Raw genomic sequence first — 15,484 nt, 5'->3', positions numbered from 1 at the left:
CAGCGGCACTGGTCACTGGAACTGCAGTTGGGGTGGTGCTCGCCATGGCTGGGCGGGTCAAGGAAGAGTACAGCCAGGCTGGCCAGACCTTCCCTAGGATACTCTGCGAATCGCAGAGCGGTAAATAAGAGTCACGAGCAGCCAAGAATCTTCCTCAGCCGAGGCCCGCTGGGGAGTTCTGCGCAAGCGCGTTAGTCGTGCGACATCCATCACTTTACGGCGGAAGCGGGTTATGCTGGGAGTTGGTGGCGCGCTGCAGGGCTCTTAGGAACGGACGGCTCGGGCGCGGGTAATCAGCTCCCCTTACCCCTTTCACCAGTTCTTGTAGGATCTTGGGATCGTGGAGCTTCCGGACCTGATGCGGGCACCCGGTCGTGGACTGTCTCGCCCTGCTTCTCTACTGCTCGGGGTGATCCCGCGCCCAGGTGGGGGTGAGGGGCGGGGTCGGGGGCTTGCCTGGACTCCATCCTGGCGTCGTAGTGTTAAAATCACCCGGGTAACTCATGGTTGTTCTTGTTTTCCAAGACCGGTATCCGAGGACTGTGACTTGCAGGGTCCGCCATGGAGCCAGAGCAGATGCTGGAGGGACAGACGCAGGTACCCGGAGGCCCTGGATTCATGGTGGCAGTGTGCAGCGAGAACGGGTGGCTGATGGCTCTGTGACCTGTGTTTTGTTTTCTAGGTTGCGGAAAATCCTCACTCTGAGTACGGTCTCACAGATAACGTCGAGGTAACTCACCGAGTTCCTAAGCTGTTTCTGTGCGTCTCTTTTTAAGAGCTGGAGGAAACTTGGGATCCATTTTTACTAGGTTGCTTTGCCCAAGGGAAAACTTTTATCTTCATGAAGCAAATACTAGCAAATTATGGGTAGCTTGTTTTATTAGCGGTACTAACACTTTGTGGTATACAGACGTACAAATTAGTTTTGAGGCAAGAGGTTGAGCTTGTGGAAGTGATACAAAGAAACACGTACATGGCTAGTGGAGGCATGAAATCGTTCTGCTTAGTGTCTTAATGCATCTGTTGGGATATTGCTTTGGAGAAGCAGCGCATTAAAATTAAGAAACCCATTGTCTTTGTACCAGAATTGTGTTGTTGTAGTCAGCATTTAGTAAATGTTGACTTCTTTGCAGAGCTCGTTAGGTGCCACTGGAAGCTGTAACATACATAGCAGACACTGTTTTGCCTTACATGGTTAAGTCTGATTTCAGGAAAAAACATGAAAAAGAAGGTAACTTTTATAGAGCTTTTTCATGTAAGTGCTGAGAGGTTATTGTCTAAAAGTAGAATTTATTTGGTAAATGAATGAGTAAATGATGGAACAAATGAATTAGCCAGAGCTGGGTGGAATTGGTTAGGAAAACAGACATTACTGGTGATTAAGTCTGGATGAATGAGGGAAGGAGCATTTCCGAGGAGAGTAGTAATAGTAACAGCTCTAATATTTCTTTTCTTTTTTTTTCTTCAAATTTTTACTTAGTGATTTTAGGGAGAGAGGGAGGGAGGGAGAGGGAGAAAAAAAAAAAAGAAAGGAAGGAAGGAAGGTTGGTTCTTGTATGTGCCCTGACCAGGGATCTAACCCCACCCCTGCAGCCTTGGCATATGCGGTTGTTGCTCTGACCAACTGAGCTACCTCTCCAGGGCCTAGCTGCTAATATTTCTTTAGTCCTCCTACTATGTGCCAGGCACACTCCTAAGTAATTTCCATATATCTTCAGTCCTGTAAGGCTCAGAGAAGTTGAGTAACTTGTCCAGGTTTACTAGGAGGTAAGTGGAGAGCTGTGTGTTAAACATAGGCAAATTGACATTTTAAAAGTACAGTTAAATCGTATTGCCAATCTGGAGTGCCTATTCTTTGCCTTTAAGGTTGCTTGGAATGTTTATTGCTTTGATATCAGTACTGATAAGAGAATCTTTCTCTTTCTGATGCAATTTTTAGTTGAACTTACCCTGTTGAATCAGGTCAAGATACTCTACACCACTTTGTTTTCTAGTTATTAAAGAGATTTAAAAAAAAAATTACCAACAGTCTTCTTGATGGTTCTTGTATACGATGCCAGAGCCATACTACTGTAGAGCAGTGATACCTAGATGCTTTTTCTCAGATCACAGACCAGTTTCCGTGGTAAAGTGAGAAGTGAGAGGGGCGTGAGTGTTTAATAAAGATACATTATTAGGTAACAGGTCTTCCTGCTTCTATTATTTTAAAATGCGTGTTCTTTTATGAATTAGTGGTGATAGTAAAATAATACCTAAGCTTATTTGTAAGTTTTTACTTGGAAAATAGAATTAACCCCATGTTACTTCATTTATTGTATTGTTTTATTTCTGATATACTTGTTTGTGAGATACAAAAGTCTGGAAACCACTATTCTGCAGTTGCTGCTGCTGCTTTTTCTCTTATGATTAATTTTATTTTCTTTATTGGCTTATTAATTATACTTCTTTAGGTGTTTGCATTAGGGTTTATAGTATGTAAGTTTAATTTATCACAGTTTATTTTCAAGTGGTGATATATTTTTCATTTATAGTATAAGAATCTTAAAACGATAATTTTCTATTTCCTCTTTTCTTACCTTTGTACTATTATCATATATTTTACTTTTATATATGTTATAAGATCTACAATTCATTATTTTTATTTTTTCTTTAAAAAGTTAATTATCTTGTCCTGGCTGGTATGGGTCAGTGGATTGAGTGCCTCTGCGAACTAAAGGGTCACGGGTTTGATTCCCAGTCAGTGCACATGCGTGGGTTGCAGGCCAGTTCCCCAGTGGGGGTGCGTGAGAGGCAACCACACATTGATGTTTCTCTCCCTCCCTTCCCCTCTCTCTAAGGATAAATAAATAAAATCTTTAAAAAAAAGGTCAGTTTAAAGATATTTAAACGATAAGAAAAAGGAATACAGTAGTCCCTCTCTATATCACGGTTCACTTATTGCAGCCTCACTGTATCGTGGGATTTTAAAAAATATTATATTATTTATCACGGGTTTTTCACTATATTGCCGGATTTTGGAGTACTGTATACGTATGTTGTTAAAGTTACGTAGGTTTAAGAGTGTAGAATATGTTTAATAACATAAGTAGTGTTTATAAAAGTGTGGGAAAGGTTAATAAGGGACTGGGAACGGTTTATAAAGCCTTAAATATTTTAAATACTAAAATAAATGTAAGGTTCCTACTTCGTTGATTTTCACCCATTGTGGAGGGGTCTAGAACATAATGACCCGCGATACGTGGGGGAATACTGTATTTCACATTTACCTATTCATTTACAATATCTGGGCTCTTCATTCTTTTGTGTAGGTCCACACTGCTATCTCTTATTATTTTCATTTCACCTCAAGGGTTTCCTTTAACATTTCTTGTAGTTCAGGTCTACTGGTAAAGAATTCTTTAAGCTTCTGAATGTCTAAAAAGGCCATTTATTTGGTCTTTGATTTTGAGATATATTTGGTAGGTGTAGATTTGTTCTGTTGTCTTCTGGCTGATGTTGTTTCTGACAGGAAGTCTGCTATCATTCCTTTTGTTGCTCCTTATCATACTTAATGCCTTTTTTCTTGGTGTTCTTAAAATTTTACTACAGATTTTAAATAATTTGATTATGGTGTGCCTTTATGTACTTTAACATTTTTTTATGTTTCTTGTGCTTAAGATTTATTTAGAGGTTTTGTTTCTCTAGGTTTAGTGTGTTTATGAATGCTGAAGAAATTTCAGCCATTATTCAAATTATTTTCAGGTATTTTGTTTAATTTATTTGTGTTTTCCTCTATGTCTTTTTTTAAAAAAAAAAATTTATTTATTTTTAGGTAGAGGGGAAAGGAGGGAGAGAGGGACAGAAACGTGCTGCATGAGAGAAATAGCAATTGGGTCTCTCTCATGCCCCCAGCTGGGTGCCTGGCCTACAACCCAGGCATGTGCCCTGACTGGGAATCTAATTGGCAACCTTTTGGTTTGCAGGCCGGTGCTCAATCCACTGAGCTACACTAGCCAGGGCTCCTCTATATTTTTGAACATGTGGAATATAATGACTGGTTTAATGTAATTGCCTAGTCTATCATTTGTGTCATTTCTGGGTCTTCCTGTGGATTGATTTTTCTCCTTATTATGGGTAGTATTTTCCTGCTTCTTTTCCACCTGGCAATGTGAATTTTACCTTGTTGGATACTTGTTATTTTTGTATTCCTTCAAATATTTAAAAAAAAATTTTTTTATTCACTGACTCTTGAGGTAGAGAGGGAAGGAGGGGGAGAGAGAGAGAGAGACAAGAGACACAGAGAGTCAGAGAAGAGAGAGAGACAGAGAGGAGAGAGACAGAGACAGACAAAGAAAGAGAGAGAGAGAGAGAGACATCACATCAATTTGTTGCTCCACCCATTTATGCATTCATTGATTGATTCTTGTATGTCTTGACTAGGGATCGAACTCACATCCTTGTCATATCAGCATGATGCTCTAACCAATTGAGCTGCCTGGTCAGAGCCTCAGACATTCTTGAACTTTGTTCTAGGGCTTAGGTTACTTGGAAACAATTTTTTAAAAAAGGTTTTATTTATTTGCTTATACTTTTATAGGGGAAAGGAGGGAGCAGGAGAGGGAGTGAAACATCAATGTGCAAGAGATACATTGATCAGTTGCCTCTTGCTCACATCAACTGGGGAACCTGGCTCACAACCCAAGCATGTGCCCTGACTGGGAATTGAACTAGCGACCTCTTGGTTTGCAGGCTGGCACTCAATCCGCTGAGCCACACCAGTCAGGGCTTGTAACAGGTTGCTCCTTTTGAGGTTTGAGCTTCATTAGGTGGGACCAGACCAGCCTTTGGTTTAAGCCTTATTTCATCTTCTTTCATATTCTACCCAATGCTTCATGTATTATTAGGAGGTTTTCCTATTCTAGGTCACAGAAACATGAAGTACTACTAGCTGTGTGAGTTCCAGGGATTGTTTTGCTTACTCCTCCCATGTGACTTTTTCCCTGACCTTGGGTATTGGGTAGTTCCCTCACACCCATGCACTGATAGGTACTCCCTGGAAGGCTGGAAGGCAGTCTCTTTAGTGTTTGTCTGTGCAACTCTTCCCTCTGTGCAGCTTTCTCCTCTCCATGGGACTCCTCTTCAGTACTCTGCCCTGCACCTTCTAGATGGCTTGATCTCCCTGAATTTTCAACTCAGGGAGACTGCCGGGTTCTGCTTTGGTTCCGTTTTCCTGTATTGTCTCCTATTAGGTTCTTCAGGCATGAAGCAGTAGGTCGGGGCAGCCATAGGCTCACCTCATTTTTCTCTTTGGGTGATCACTGTTCCATATCGTTAATAGTTTATATATTAAAATAGGTTGGATATATATATATTTTTTAGATTAATACAGGATTTTGACTTAACTAAAATTAAGCATAGCAGTTTGGCACATAATGAATATTCAGTAAATATTTGAAACAAATTGGATTTGGTTAGGGAATTTATTATAGGATTTATAGGAATTGCTTAGGCATTGCTGTTTCTTATTGAAGGCATTGATTGGAATGTCATGTAACTGATTAGTTTTTGTCCTATATAGGTATTATCTGTTGAAATTTACTGATGAGCAATAAGTAACTGATGGGCAAACAAATAGCTATTTTATATATTAATGAGGTATAGAAAATTTTCTTATTAAGTCCCAAAATTAAATTGAAAAATCATAACCAAACCTAGAATAGCTGCCTGACATAGTAATGGGAAGTATCTTTGGAAACTGTGGTATATATTATGTAGGTATGTGATTAAAGTTTTTTCTCCCTTTTAATAAAATAAAACTAAATGTAAAAGATATTAAATGTAGAAAAGTGATTTTTGTTGTTGGTATTGATTCTTTTATATTCAGTTTGAGTATGTTTGGAGCAAAAGTTTATTTAAATGGAAATGCTCTTACTAGTGTTTTGTGTTTTAGATGGCCACTTATTTCAAAGTTTCCAAAATGGTAAATTTTCAAAAGAAAGCAAATTTCTCACTAGTTTTTAATACTCTGGATGTCAGATGAATATGTGAAAGGCCCCAGATTTGGGGGTTCTTAGGAGTAAAATGTCTAAGTCATTGTGTCCTAAACATCATTTGAATATCACATTAACCATCTTTTCCATATTAGTCATTTTCCTTTTTTCTGCTACTTTTTACGTAGTTTTTTCTTTATTCACTTTAAAAAATCATAGATGAATTTCTTTAAAAAGGAAACATGAATGGAAAAGCATTCTCCTTGGATAGAGGGTAACTATAAAAATGAAAACTGAATATAAAATAGTGCTACTATATTTTAGCTGGATCCTATTGTCAGTTGAAGACTCTGAGTCTGAAGCCTACTCGCTCTGTTAAGAGTTAAGCAGGTGTTACAGAAGTGTTAAAGACATATTAGCACCAAACTGAAACTCGGTCCTTGATATTATCTGTGATGAAAGAATTGAAATAGGACTAGCTTTCTCACTGTAGTTCAGTGCTACTTAGTGTTGTGTACAGATTTTTTGAAGCACACTGTAAGAAGTTATTCTCATGAAAAAAAGGACTTGTATTTACTTTTAAAATGGCGGAGAGAATTGAGAAAGAGTAAGATCTGGAGATATGACATTAAAAGAAAGAAAGATTATGGTGCTCTCAGAGAGAAGAAGCCTGAATGAAATTTAGAGATGGGTCTGATTTTATTCTGGCAGAGGATTTGCAGTCCAATGCCAGTTTTTAGTCATTGACTTTCCTTTTTTATTAACGTCATGTTTCCATTAACTTTTGCTTAGCACTCAATATAATTAAGTAGTTGTAATGTTTGTGCATATTTTCTTGAATTCAATAGAGGATAGTAGAAAATGAGAAGATTAATGCAGAAAAGTCATCAAAACAGAAAGTGGATCTCCAGTCCTTGCCAACTCGTGCCTACCTGGATCAGACAGTTGTGCCTATCTTGTTACAGGGACTTGCTGTGCTTGCAAAGGAAAGGTAAGATAGTGTCTGCAAAGGAGTTACCAGAGAAAGCAGAACAAAGGCTTTTCTAATTGAAATATCATTAGTTATGTGTATTTTTTTTTCTGTATAAAGAATTTATGGATATTAAAGATATGTTAAAAGTCAGTCTTAATCTCACTTTATATACTTTCATTTTTTTCTACTAGGTCTTTGATCATATGCATACTTATAAAGATTTATAATCATGGTATACATAATTTTTTAAATCTTCACCCAAGGATATGATTTTTTAGAGAGAGCAGAGAGAGAAACATCCATTGGTTGCCTCCCAGTTGGTTGCCACTTGTATGAGCCCCGAATGAGGATCAAACTCACAATGTTTTTTTTGGTGTGTAGGGACAGTGCTCTACCAACTGAGCTACCCGGCTAGGCAATATACATGTAATTTTATATCTCCTTTTTAACATTATAACATAAAGCTTTTTCCATATCTCTGCATAGACTTCATGATTATAATTTAAATTATAATAGTACCACAATTAACTTAGCCATTTCCTCATTGTTGAAAATTTAAGTTCAATTTCCTTTGTTATTATAGGTCACCAGGCAGTTTATCCATTTTCATACCTCTTTTGTTTTTACTTAATGACTTTCATACGATATATTCCCAAGAGTTGGTCAAAGGACATGACTGTTTTTATGTTGTTTCATACTTAGTATCATATTTATGTTCAAAAGTTTATTCTTAAAATTTTTCCAATGTTATCATAGCCTCAGCAGTATAAGTGTTATAAACATTTTTTGCCATATTGTTTTGATTTACATTTTGTTATTCACACGATTACAGTTTTTCTCTTTTCTGTGCATATTATTTCCTAGTTATTCTACCTAAATTATTTCTGTGTAAGCAAATCCCATAAATACTTTTTTGTAAGTAACATTAGTCAACATTTATTAGGTGCAGATTATGTTTTATTCAAAGAATAGTAATGAATACTAGCAAGTTATACTAATATAACTTGATAAGGAACTTGATGGAATTATGTCTTATAGTTTTGTTGAGTTATTGATTTAGAATAGTATATTTATGTAAAATTATAATATGACAAACATTAAATATTTGTTTTAGATTGTTATGTTTATTAAATAGGATTTATTTATTTATAGCTCTACTACTGACAGTTGAAATATGGACATCTTTTATTTTTTGTTCTTTCTCTGAAACAGATCAGTAATTAGAAATCCTGAATATTACTTTATATGTAGAAGAAAAAATTTATATAGTTTTAAGTAATATGCTTTTAGTAAATACAGTCTGGGAAAATGATTTATCAGATTAATCTTGAAAAATGTTGTCTATGTCCAGCCCGTTAAAACCTTATTTAAAAAGCTACAGGAATATTTGGAGATCACTATAAATCAATTCTCAGTATGCTTTCCCCTTGTAGGATTTAAATAGGTGTTTCTCCCACTTTTTATCTTTGGATTTGTTTTCTCAGCAAGAATAATTTATGTAAAAGTTATTAATATTCAATAACACCACTTAATTTTAATTAAAAAATTTATTTTAGAGAGAGGAAGGGGAGAGAGAGAAACATTGATTTGTTTTTCCATTTGTGTATTCATTGGTCATTTCTTCTATATGCCTTGGCATATTGCAGCCATTCTCTAACCAACTGAGCTACCTGGCCAGGGCCCCTTTAATTTTAAAATATGTTTTAACTTCTCAGGTGTGCTGTGTGGTGGCAGTATTAGAATTGATTTAAATTATTTGAAGAAAAAAAATAATGATATTTTTAAAGGTTTTATTTACTTGTTTTCAGAGGGAAGGAAGGAAGGGAGGAAGAGAGGGAGAGAAACATTGATGTGTAAGAGACAACAGATCGAATGGCTGCCTCTTGCACCCCCAAACTGGGGACCTGGCTGGCAACCCAGGCATTTGCCCTGACTTGGAATCAAACCAGTGACCTTTTGTTTCTCACGCTGGCACCCGGTCAACTGAGCCACACCAGCCAGGGCAGAAATGACTTATTTTTTTATTTTTATTTTTATTTTTATTTTATTGTTTTTCAGTTATAGTTGTCCCACTTCTCCCCCCAATCCAGCCCACCCCTTCTCCCACAGTCATTCCCCACCCTGTTGTTAATGTCCATGTGTCATTTATACATGTTCTTTGACTAGACCCTTCCCCTACTTACCCCCCTTTTCTCCCTCCCCCCTCCACCCTGATTACTATGATTCTGTTCCTTGTTCAATTTTGTTCATTCGTTTGAGAAATGACTTTTTTAAAAGAAACGAAACAGAACCTGTTCAAATGAATACTGCTTATTTTGATTAGTCACTTAGAAGTTATAATCTAAATGTCTTGGTGATGCTATAGCCATTTTCCTATATTGTTTTTGAATTTTTATTGAAGGATAATACTTTACAGAAAATAAAGAATAGTATAGGTATACATAACAGCCTAATGAATTTTCAGAAACCAAGCATACCTATGTAACTTGCCCTACGATCAAGAAACAAAATATTGCTGGCACCCCAGAAGCCTCACTTGTGATCCCTTCAAGTTATTATTCCCCTGGGGTAATCATTCCATTCTTACTTCATTTTTGAAACTTGTGTTTTAGAATTGAGTTCATATGCAGATTTCAGCCATACAGAAATTTCAATCTCTTAAACTACATTGTTGGCTAACCTTTTTGCCTATCTCATTTTCTATATTATACTACAAGTGGTCTTTGAGTGTAAAAAGGAAATTAAACTTTAAAAAACGTATTTTTATTATGGCATTATATTTAAATGAACACATCTAGTATATAAATTTTTAAATTTTGGATTTCTTTTTCTTTACAGACCACCAAATCCCATTGAATTTCTAGCATCATATCTTTTAAAAAACAAGGCACAGTTTGAAGATCGAAACTGACTTACTGGGAAGAACAGAAAAATTTGGTTTCTACTATAGATTTACATGATTAAGAGGCAGCTTTAATTGCCATGATCCTCACCCCCCAGCCTTTTTGAAAGTATAAGAAGCTTCAGGACAACAACTTGTTTGTTACTGGAGTTGCAGAAGAAAACATATTTCCCTTATTTTGATTTAATCACCATACTTATTTAATGAGTGTATTATGTGCAATTTTTTTCTCAGATTATCTTTAACTTTGTTTTTAAAATGACCTTCAAAATAAACTGTTAAACGTCATTATTGTAGTGTAGTTTTTGTTCTCTATGATAAATAATTTATGTGGTTCATTTACTTTTATGACTTGCTTTTGTATCTGAGAGTGCTGCAGGGTTTTACAACAGCATAAAAAGGCATCAGACTCTAGTATAATATTAAAATCTCAAGTTTTTTTCTCATTATTCCTGTGCCTTTTGGAGGGTGGAATCTGGGTATCTTCAGTTTCTAACAACTACCACAGGTGATTCTAATGCACAATAAGGTTGGAATACATACTGGTGTAAGTGCTGCAGAGGGTATATAATATTCTCCTGTGCTGTCAACCTTTATGGTAATAATATAATAATAGCTATTGTTGCACTTCTAATATGTGTAAGGCACAGTACTACTTTACTTCAGTTATTTCTAATATAGCAACTCTGCAAAGTAGATACTGTTATTCCCATTTTGCAGATGAGGAAACAGATTTGGAGAGGATAAGTGACGTGTGCAAGACCACACTGGTAAGTTCTTGAATGGGCATTCAAACCTGCTTCTCTCAATATGTTGCTTATAGCTAAGTGAGGAGTACTTGTGCTATTTAACATCCTTTTTTTTTTTCTTTTTTAATAATGAAAAACTAGCCAGTTCTTTTTTGGGGTCCGCTCACTTTGTCCTGTGTGAAGAAATTGAGATAACTCATTAAGAAAAGAGAAAATTGTCTAAAGAGTCTGGCAGGAAAAAAATTCATTAGAGTAATAGTTCTCAGTAGGGAATGATTTGCCTGCCTCTCCCCAGAGGATATTCGGCTATGTCTAGAAACATTTTGGTGGTCACAATTGGAGTAAGGTGGGGTTCTACTGGCATCTAGTGGGTAATGACCAGGGATGCTGCTACATGTCTTACAATGCACTGGACAGTCTCTGTGCCCTGCTTCCCTAAGAATTATCTGGGTCAAAATGTCCATAGTATTGAGGTTGAGACCCTGCTTTGGAAACATATTAAAGACTGTCCAAGCTAAACGCATGATGGCGAAGTTAGAAATTTAATTCTGAGGAGATGTGTCTTACAGTTCTCTTTAATACCGTAAAAGCATTTCAGTGGGAGTGATCCTTGCAGGGAGATGATACTATGGTTTTGATTTACATCTGCACACCTATATATTTGAACAAGAAAAACCTGGAAATATTGGGATCTATTTATAAGTAGTTTTCACAGGCATTCCATCAAATTTATTTTGGTTACTTGGCTAACTTATATTTTAATTTGCCAAAGTCTTTTTAGCGATATTTTAACAATTGAATAAGTACAATTGGGTAATCTCTTATTAAAGCATCAATAATTTTATTTTATTTTAACAGTTCTTCAGTGATTTATACCAGAGACACTTGGGGAACTTTTTGAGGGGCAGCTTGAGCCTTTAATATTTTGTAAACACAGGGAACTTTTTTTTTTTTTTTTTTTAAGATTTTATTTATTTTTAGAGAGGGGAAGGGAGGGAGAAAGAGAATCATCAATGTATGGTTGCCTCTAGAGCACCCCCAACTGGGGATCCTGGTTGGCAACCCAGGCATGTGCCCTGACTGGGAATCGAACCAGCGACCTTTCGGTTCGCAGGCCAGTGCACATTCCACTGAGACACACCAGCCAGGGTGGGGAACTTTAAATATGTAAATATATACATATAAAGTAAAAAGTATATATATATATATATATCTGGGCCCCAGAGAGCCAGATTGAAATGGAAGAGAGCATGGCCTTTTGAATTTGACAAATATTAAGGTGTTATGTTATATACCTCTGGTTAATAAACCATTAGAAACAATTCAGTACTCTGCCTAGTGCTGCCATTACTTCTAGTGTTCTATTGTGTTATCTTTGAGATTGTGCTTAAATTACTCAGTCTTTAAATTGATACGGTTTTTTTTTAATAAAGGCTGACAATAGGTATGTCTCTTGGTAGTGCACAGGGTACTTAAGTTGTGCCAGGTACTATGCTAAATTTAAAACATCTAAAAAATTTGTTTTTAAGTTGCTTTAAAATTTTTTAAATTTGTTTTTATAGAGAGGGAAAGGAAGGAAGAAAGCTAGGGAGAGAAACATGTATGTGCAAGAGACATATATTGGTTGTCTCTTGCATGCCTCCAACTGGGCACCTGGCTTGCAACCCAGGCATGTGCCCTGACTGGGAATCAAACCAGCGAGCGACCCTTTGGTTCTCAGGCTGGCGCTCAATCTACTGAGCTGCAGTAGCCAGAGCTAATTTTAATACTTATTTTTAGATGAAGGATGTGAGATTTGGTTAACTTGCTCAAGATTACAGGTGAACTAAGGTTGGGTAAGGATTCAAACCCAGCTTAATGGGTACAGTAGAAACTATGGTATCTGGTAGCTGAAAAAAGTGGGTCACAGTAGGGAATCATAAGTGACAGTGAACAGTTTTTTTTTTTTAAAGTATATTATGTTGTTACAGTAGTTCCATTTTTTCCCCCCTTTGCTCCCCTCCACCCAGTATTACCCTTCCCTCCAGCAATCCCACCCCCCTTAGTTCATGTCCATGGGTCATGCATACAAGTTCTTCGGCTTCACCCTTTCCTATATTATTCTTAATGTCCCCCTGTCTATTTTGTACCAACCGATTATACTTCTTAATCCCTGCACCATATCCCCATTTCTCCCCCTCCCGTCTCCAAGCTGATAACCCCCCAAAGGATCCCCATACCTATGATTCTGTTCCTATTCTGGTTTGCTTAGTTGGATTTTGTTTTAATTTTTTAGATTCAGTTGTTGAGAGTTGTGAGTTTGTTGTCATTTTCCTTTTCTTTTTTTAAATGTGTTTTATTGATTACAGTGTTACAGTTATCCCAATTTCCCTTCCCTCTGTTCCCCTCCACCCGGTGGCCCCCCTCCCTCCCCTTGTCCCCCCCTTTTAGTGCATGTCCATTGGTTGTGCATATAGTTCTTCTCAACCTCTGTCTATTCCATTCCCACCTACGATGTTTCTTAATTCCTATACCATCTCCCTCCCTCTCCCCCTTCCCTTCTGACCTCCCCCCAATGTGCTCCCCATACCTATAGTTCTTTTTCCACTCTCATTGCCTATTTAGTTTGCCTTTATTTCAATTCCCTAGCTTCTGTTGTTGTTCCTTGTGATGCAGTTTTCATTTTAGTGTTCATAGTTTTGATCGTCCTTTTTCTTATTTCTTTTTTTTTTTTTTTCACAGTGTGGTTGCCTCTCACTCGTGCCCCCAACTGGGGACCTGACATGCAACCTAGTAATGTGCCCTGACTGGGAATCGAACCAGCAACACTTGGCTTGCAGGCCAATGCTCAATCTACTGAGCCACAGCAGCCAGGGTCTGATCCTCCTTTTTCTAAACCAGTCCTTTTAACATCTCATATAACAGTGGTTTGGATCTAATGAAGTCTTTCAGTTTTATTTTGTCCTGGAAACACTTTCTCTGCCCTTCTATTCTGAATGACAGCTTCGCTGGATAAAGTATTCGTGGTTGTAGGTTTTGGATTTTCATTACTTTGAATATTTCTTGCCAGTCCTTTCTTGCCTGCAGGGTCTCCCTTGAGACGTCAGCTGATAGTCTAATTGGGACCCCTTCGTACATGATTCTTTTCTTCTCTCTTGCTGCTTTTAAGATTCTCTCTTTATCTTTAACTTTTGACATTTTGATTATAATGTGTCTTGGAGTGGTTCTCCCTGGGTCCAGTTTTTTTGGAACTCTCTGTGCTTCCTGGACCTGTAAGTCTATTTCTTTCCCCAAGTTTGGGAAGTTCTGCTTTATTATATTTTCACTTAATATTTCAATTTCTAGTTCTTCTTATTTGCCCTCTGGCAATCCAATAATCCATATATTTGATCTCTTATAGCTGTCCCAGAGGTTTCTGATCCTCTCACCATTTTCCTTGCTTCCCGTTTCCTCTCTCTGCACTGGTTGACTGTTTGTTCCTTCTCTATGTTCTGGTTTGTTGATTTGAACTCTGGATTTTATTTCCTCACCATCTGTCTCGTATGTGGTTTTGTTCCTTTCAGTATGAGTGTTTTTCAATTCTTTCTCATCTTTTTCCAGATCTTTTGTTAATTCTGTAAGCCACCTGATAACAATGGCCCTGAACTGAGCCTCTGACAGGTTTCTTATTTCTTCATCTGTCAGATTCTTCATCTGTTGCCTGGTGAGCTGCGCCACTGGTATTTCTATAGTTGTCTGCCTCATTTTGACAGATGCGTTTTGTTTTCTTGGGCCGGCTATAGGAGGCAGTGCCTGTGTACTCGTCACAACCCAGCGACCGGCGGCGATCCGCAACCTTTCTCACCGTGCTGTGGTGCTTTGTCGTCACAACCCAGTGACTGGTGGCGATCCGCAACCTTTCTCACCGCATTGTGGTGCTTTGTCGTCATTGCCCAGCGACCAGTGGCGATCCACAACCTATTTCGCGGCAGTGTGGCGCTTTGTATGGGGGTGGGGGGTCCAAGATGGATTCCTGCAGTTATTCCACTAGGAGACCGGGATCAGTCCTCCTGCCCTCTGGGCCTCACTGTTCGGGGCGATGTGGTGGCTGCTTTTCCCAGCGTTGGGGTCGCAAGCTGCCGGGGTTAGACTGCAGCTGAGATTGCTCTCCCTGCTGCTGTCCCTGGTGCTACCGCAAACAGCACCGCCCCCTTTTGCTCTTCTTACCTGCCCAAAGGGCGTCGCTGGTTTATAACTTTATACGTTGGGCTTCCATGTAGCTTTATTTTCTGGAATTCCTACTTATCTTTTGTTTTGAAGTAGTTGTATTCCTTTCTAGTTGTAGAGGGAGACCGAGCGTGTCTGTCTAAGCCTCCATCTTGGCCGGAAGTCTTTGTTGTCATTTTCGTGTTCATAGTTTTGATCTTCTTTTTCTTAAGTAAGCACTTTTGACATTTCATATAATAATGGCTTCGTGATGATGAACTCCTTTAGCTTTACCTTGTCGGGGAGGCACTTCATCTGCCCTTCCATTCCAAATGATAGCTTTGCTGGATAAGAGGAATCCTGGTTGCAGGTTGCCTTTCATCACATTGAATACTGCTTGCCAGTCCTTTCCTGCCTGCAAAGTGTCCTCTGAGAAATCAGCTGATAGTCCTATAGGCACCCCCCTGTAGGCAACTCTCCACCTCTCTCTTGCTGCCCCCAGGACTCTCTCTCTATCTTTCACTTTTGGCATCTCAATCATGATGCATCCTGGTGTGGTCCCCTCTGGGTCCAGCTTGCCTGGGACCCTCCGTGCCTCCTGGACCTGTATGTCCATCTCTTGCAAAATTTGGGAAGTTGTCCTCATTTTTTTCAATACTTGCTTCCTCATTCTGCACTGGTTGACTGTTTTTTTCTTCCTTATGTTCCAAATCATTGATTTTCCTTC

At 38.2% G+C, this 15,484-nt stretch overlaps 1 protein-coding gene across 2 annotated transcripts; it reads left to right on the top strand.

Annotated features, from left to right (window-relative positions):
- Positions 1–202: 202 nt before the first annotated feature.
- On the top strand, positions 203–10,132 carry DPY30 (dpy-30 histone methyltransferase complex regulatory subunit). Of its 2 annotated transcripts, none has more exons than XM_090280208.1 (5): positions 203–289; positions 526–597; positions 683–730; positions 6,818–6,960; positions 9,781–10,132. In XM_090280208.1, exons 2-5 carry the CDS (start codon positions 562–564, stop codon positions 9,851–9,853), a joined length of 300 nt encoding a protein of 99 aa, XP_090136334.1. In that variant the 5' UTR covers positions 203–289; positions 526–561; the 3' UTR covers positions 9,854–10,132. The 2 variants fall into 2 exon arrangements, with proteins under 2 accessions (XP_090136334.1, XP_090136335.1); XM_090280209.1 differs by lacking the exon at positions 203–289 and adding an exon at positions 296–425.
- The last annotated feature ends 5,352 nt before the right edge of the window (positions 10,133–15,484 follow it).

The sequence above is a fragment of the Furipterus horrens genome, unplaced genomic scaffold, assembly GCF_987537825.1.
Source record: "Furipterus horrens unplaced genomic scaffold, mFurHor1.1.pri manual_scaffold_6, whole genome shotgun sequence".
In the NCBI taxonomy this organism is placed as follows: domain Eukaryota; kingdom Metazoa; phylum Chordata; class Mammalia; order Chiroptera; family Furipteridae; genus Furipterus; species Furipterus horrens.
This window is presented reverse-complemented; position numbering and strand designations above follow the sequence as displayed.

Coding starts and splice junctions, on each gene's coding strand:
- DPY30 (XM_090280208.1), top strand. CDS start 562: ATGGAGCCAGAGCAGATGCTGGAGGGACAGACGCAG. Junction 731..6,817: donor GTCTCACAGATAACGTCGAG/GTAACTCACCGA, acceptor TGAATTCAATAG/AGGATAGTAGAAAATGAGAA. Junction 6,961..9,780: donor GCTGTGCTTGCAAAGGAAAG/GTAAGATAGTGT, acceptor TTTTCTTTACAG/ACCACCAAATCCCATTGAAT.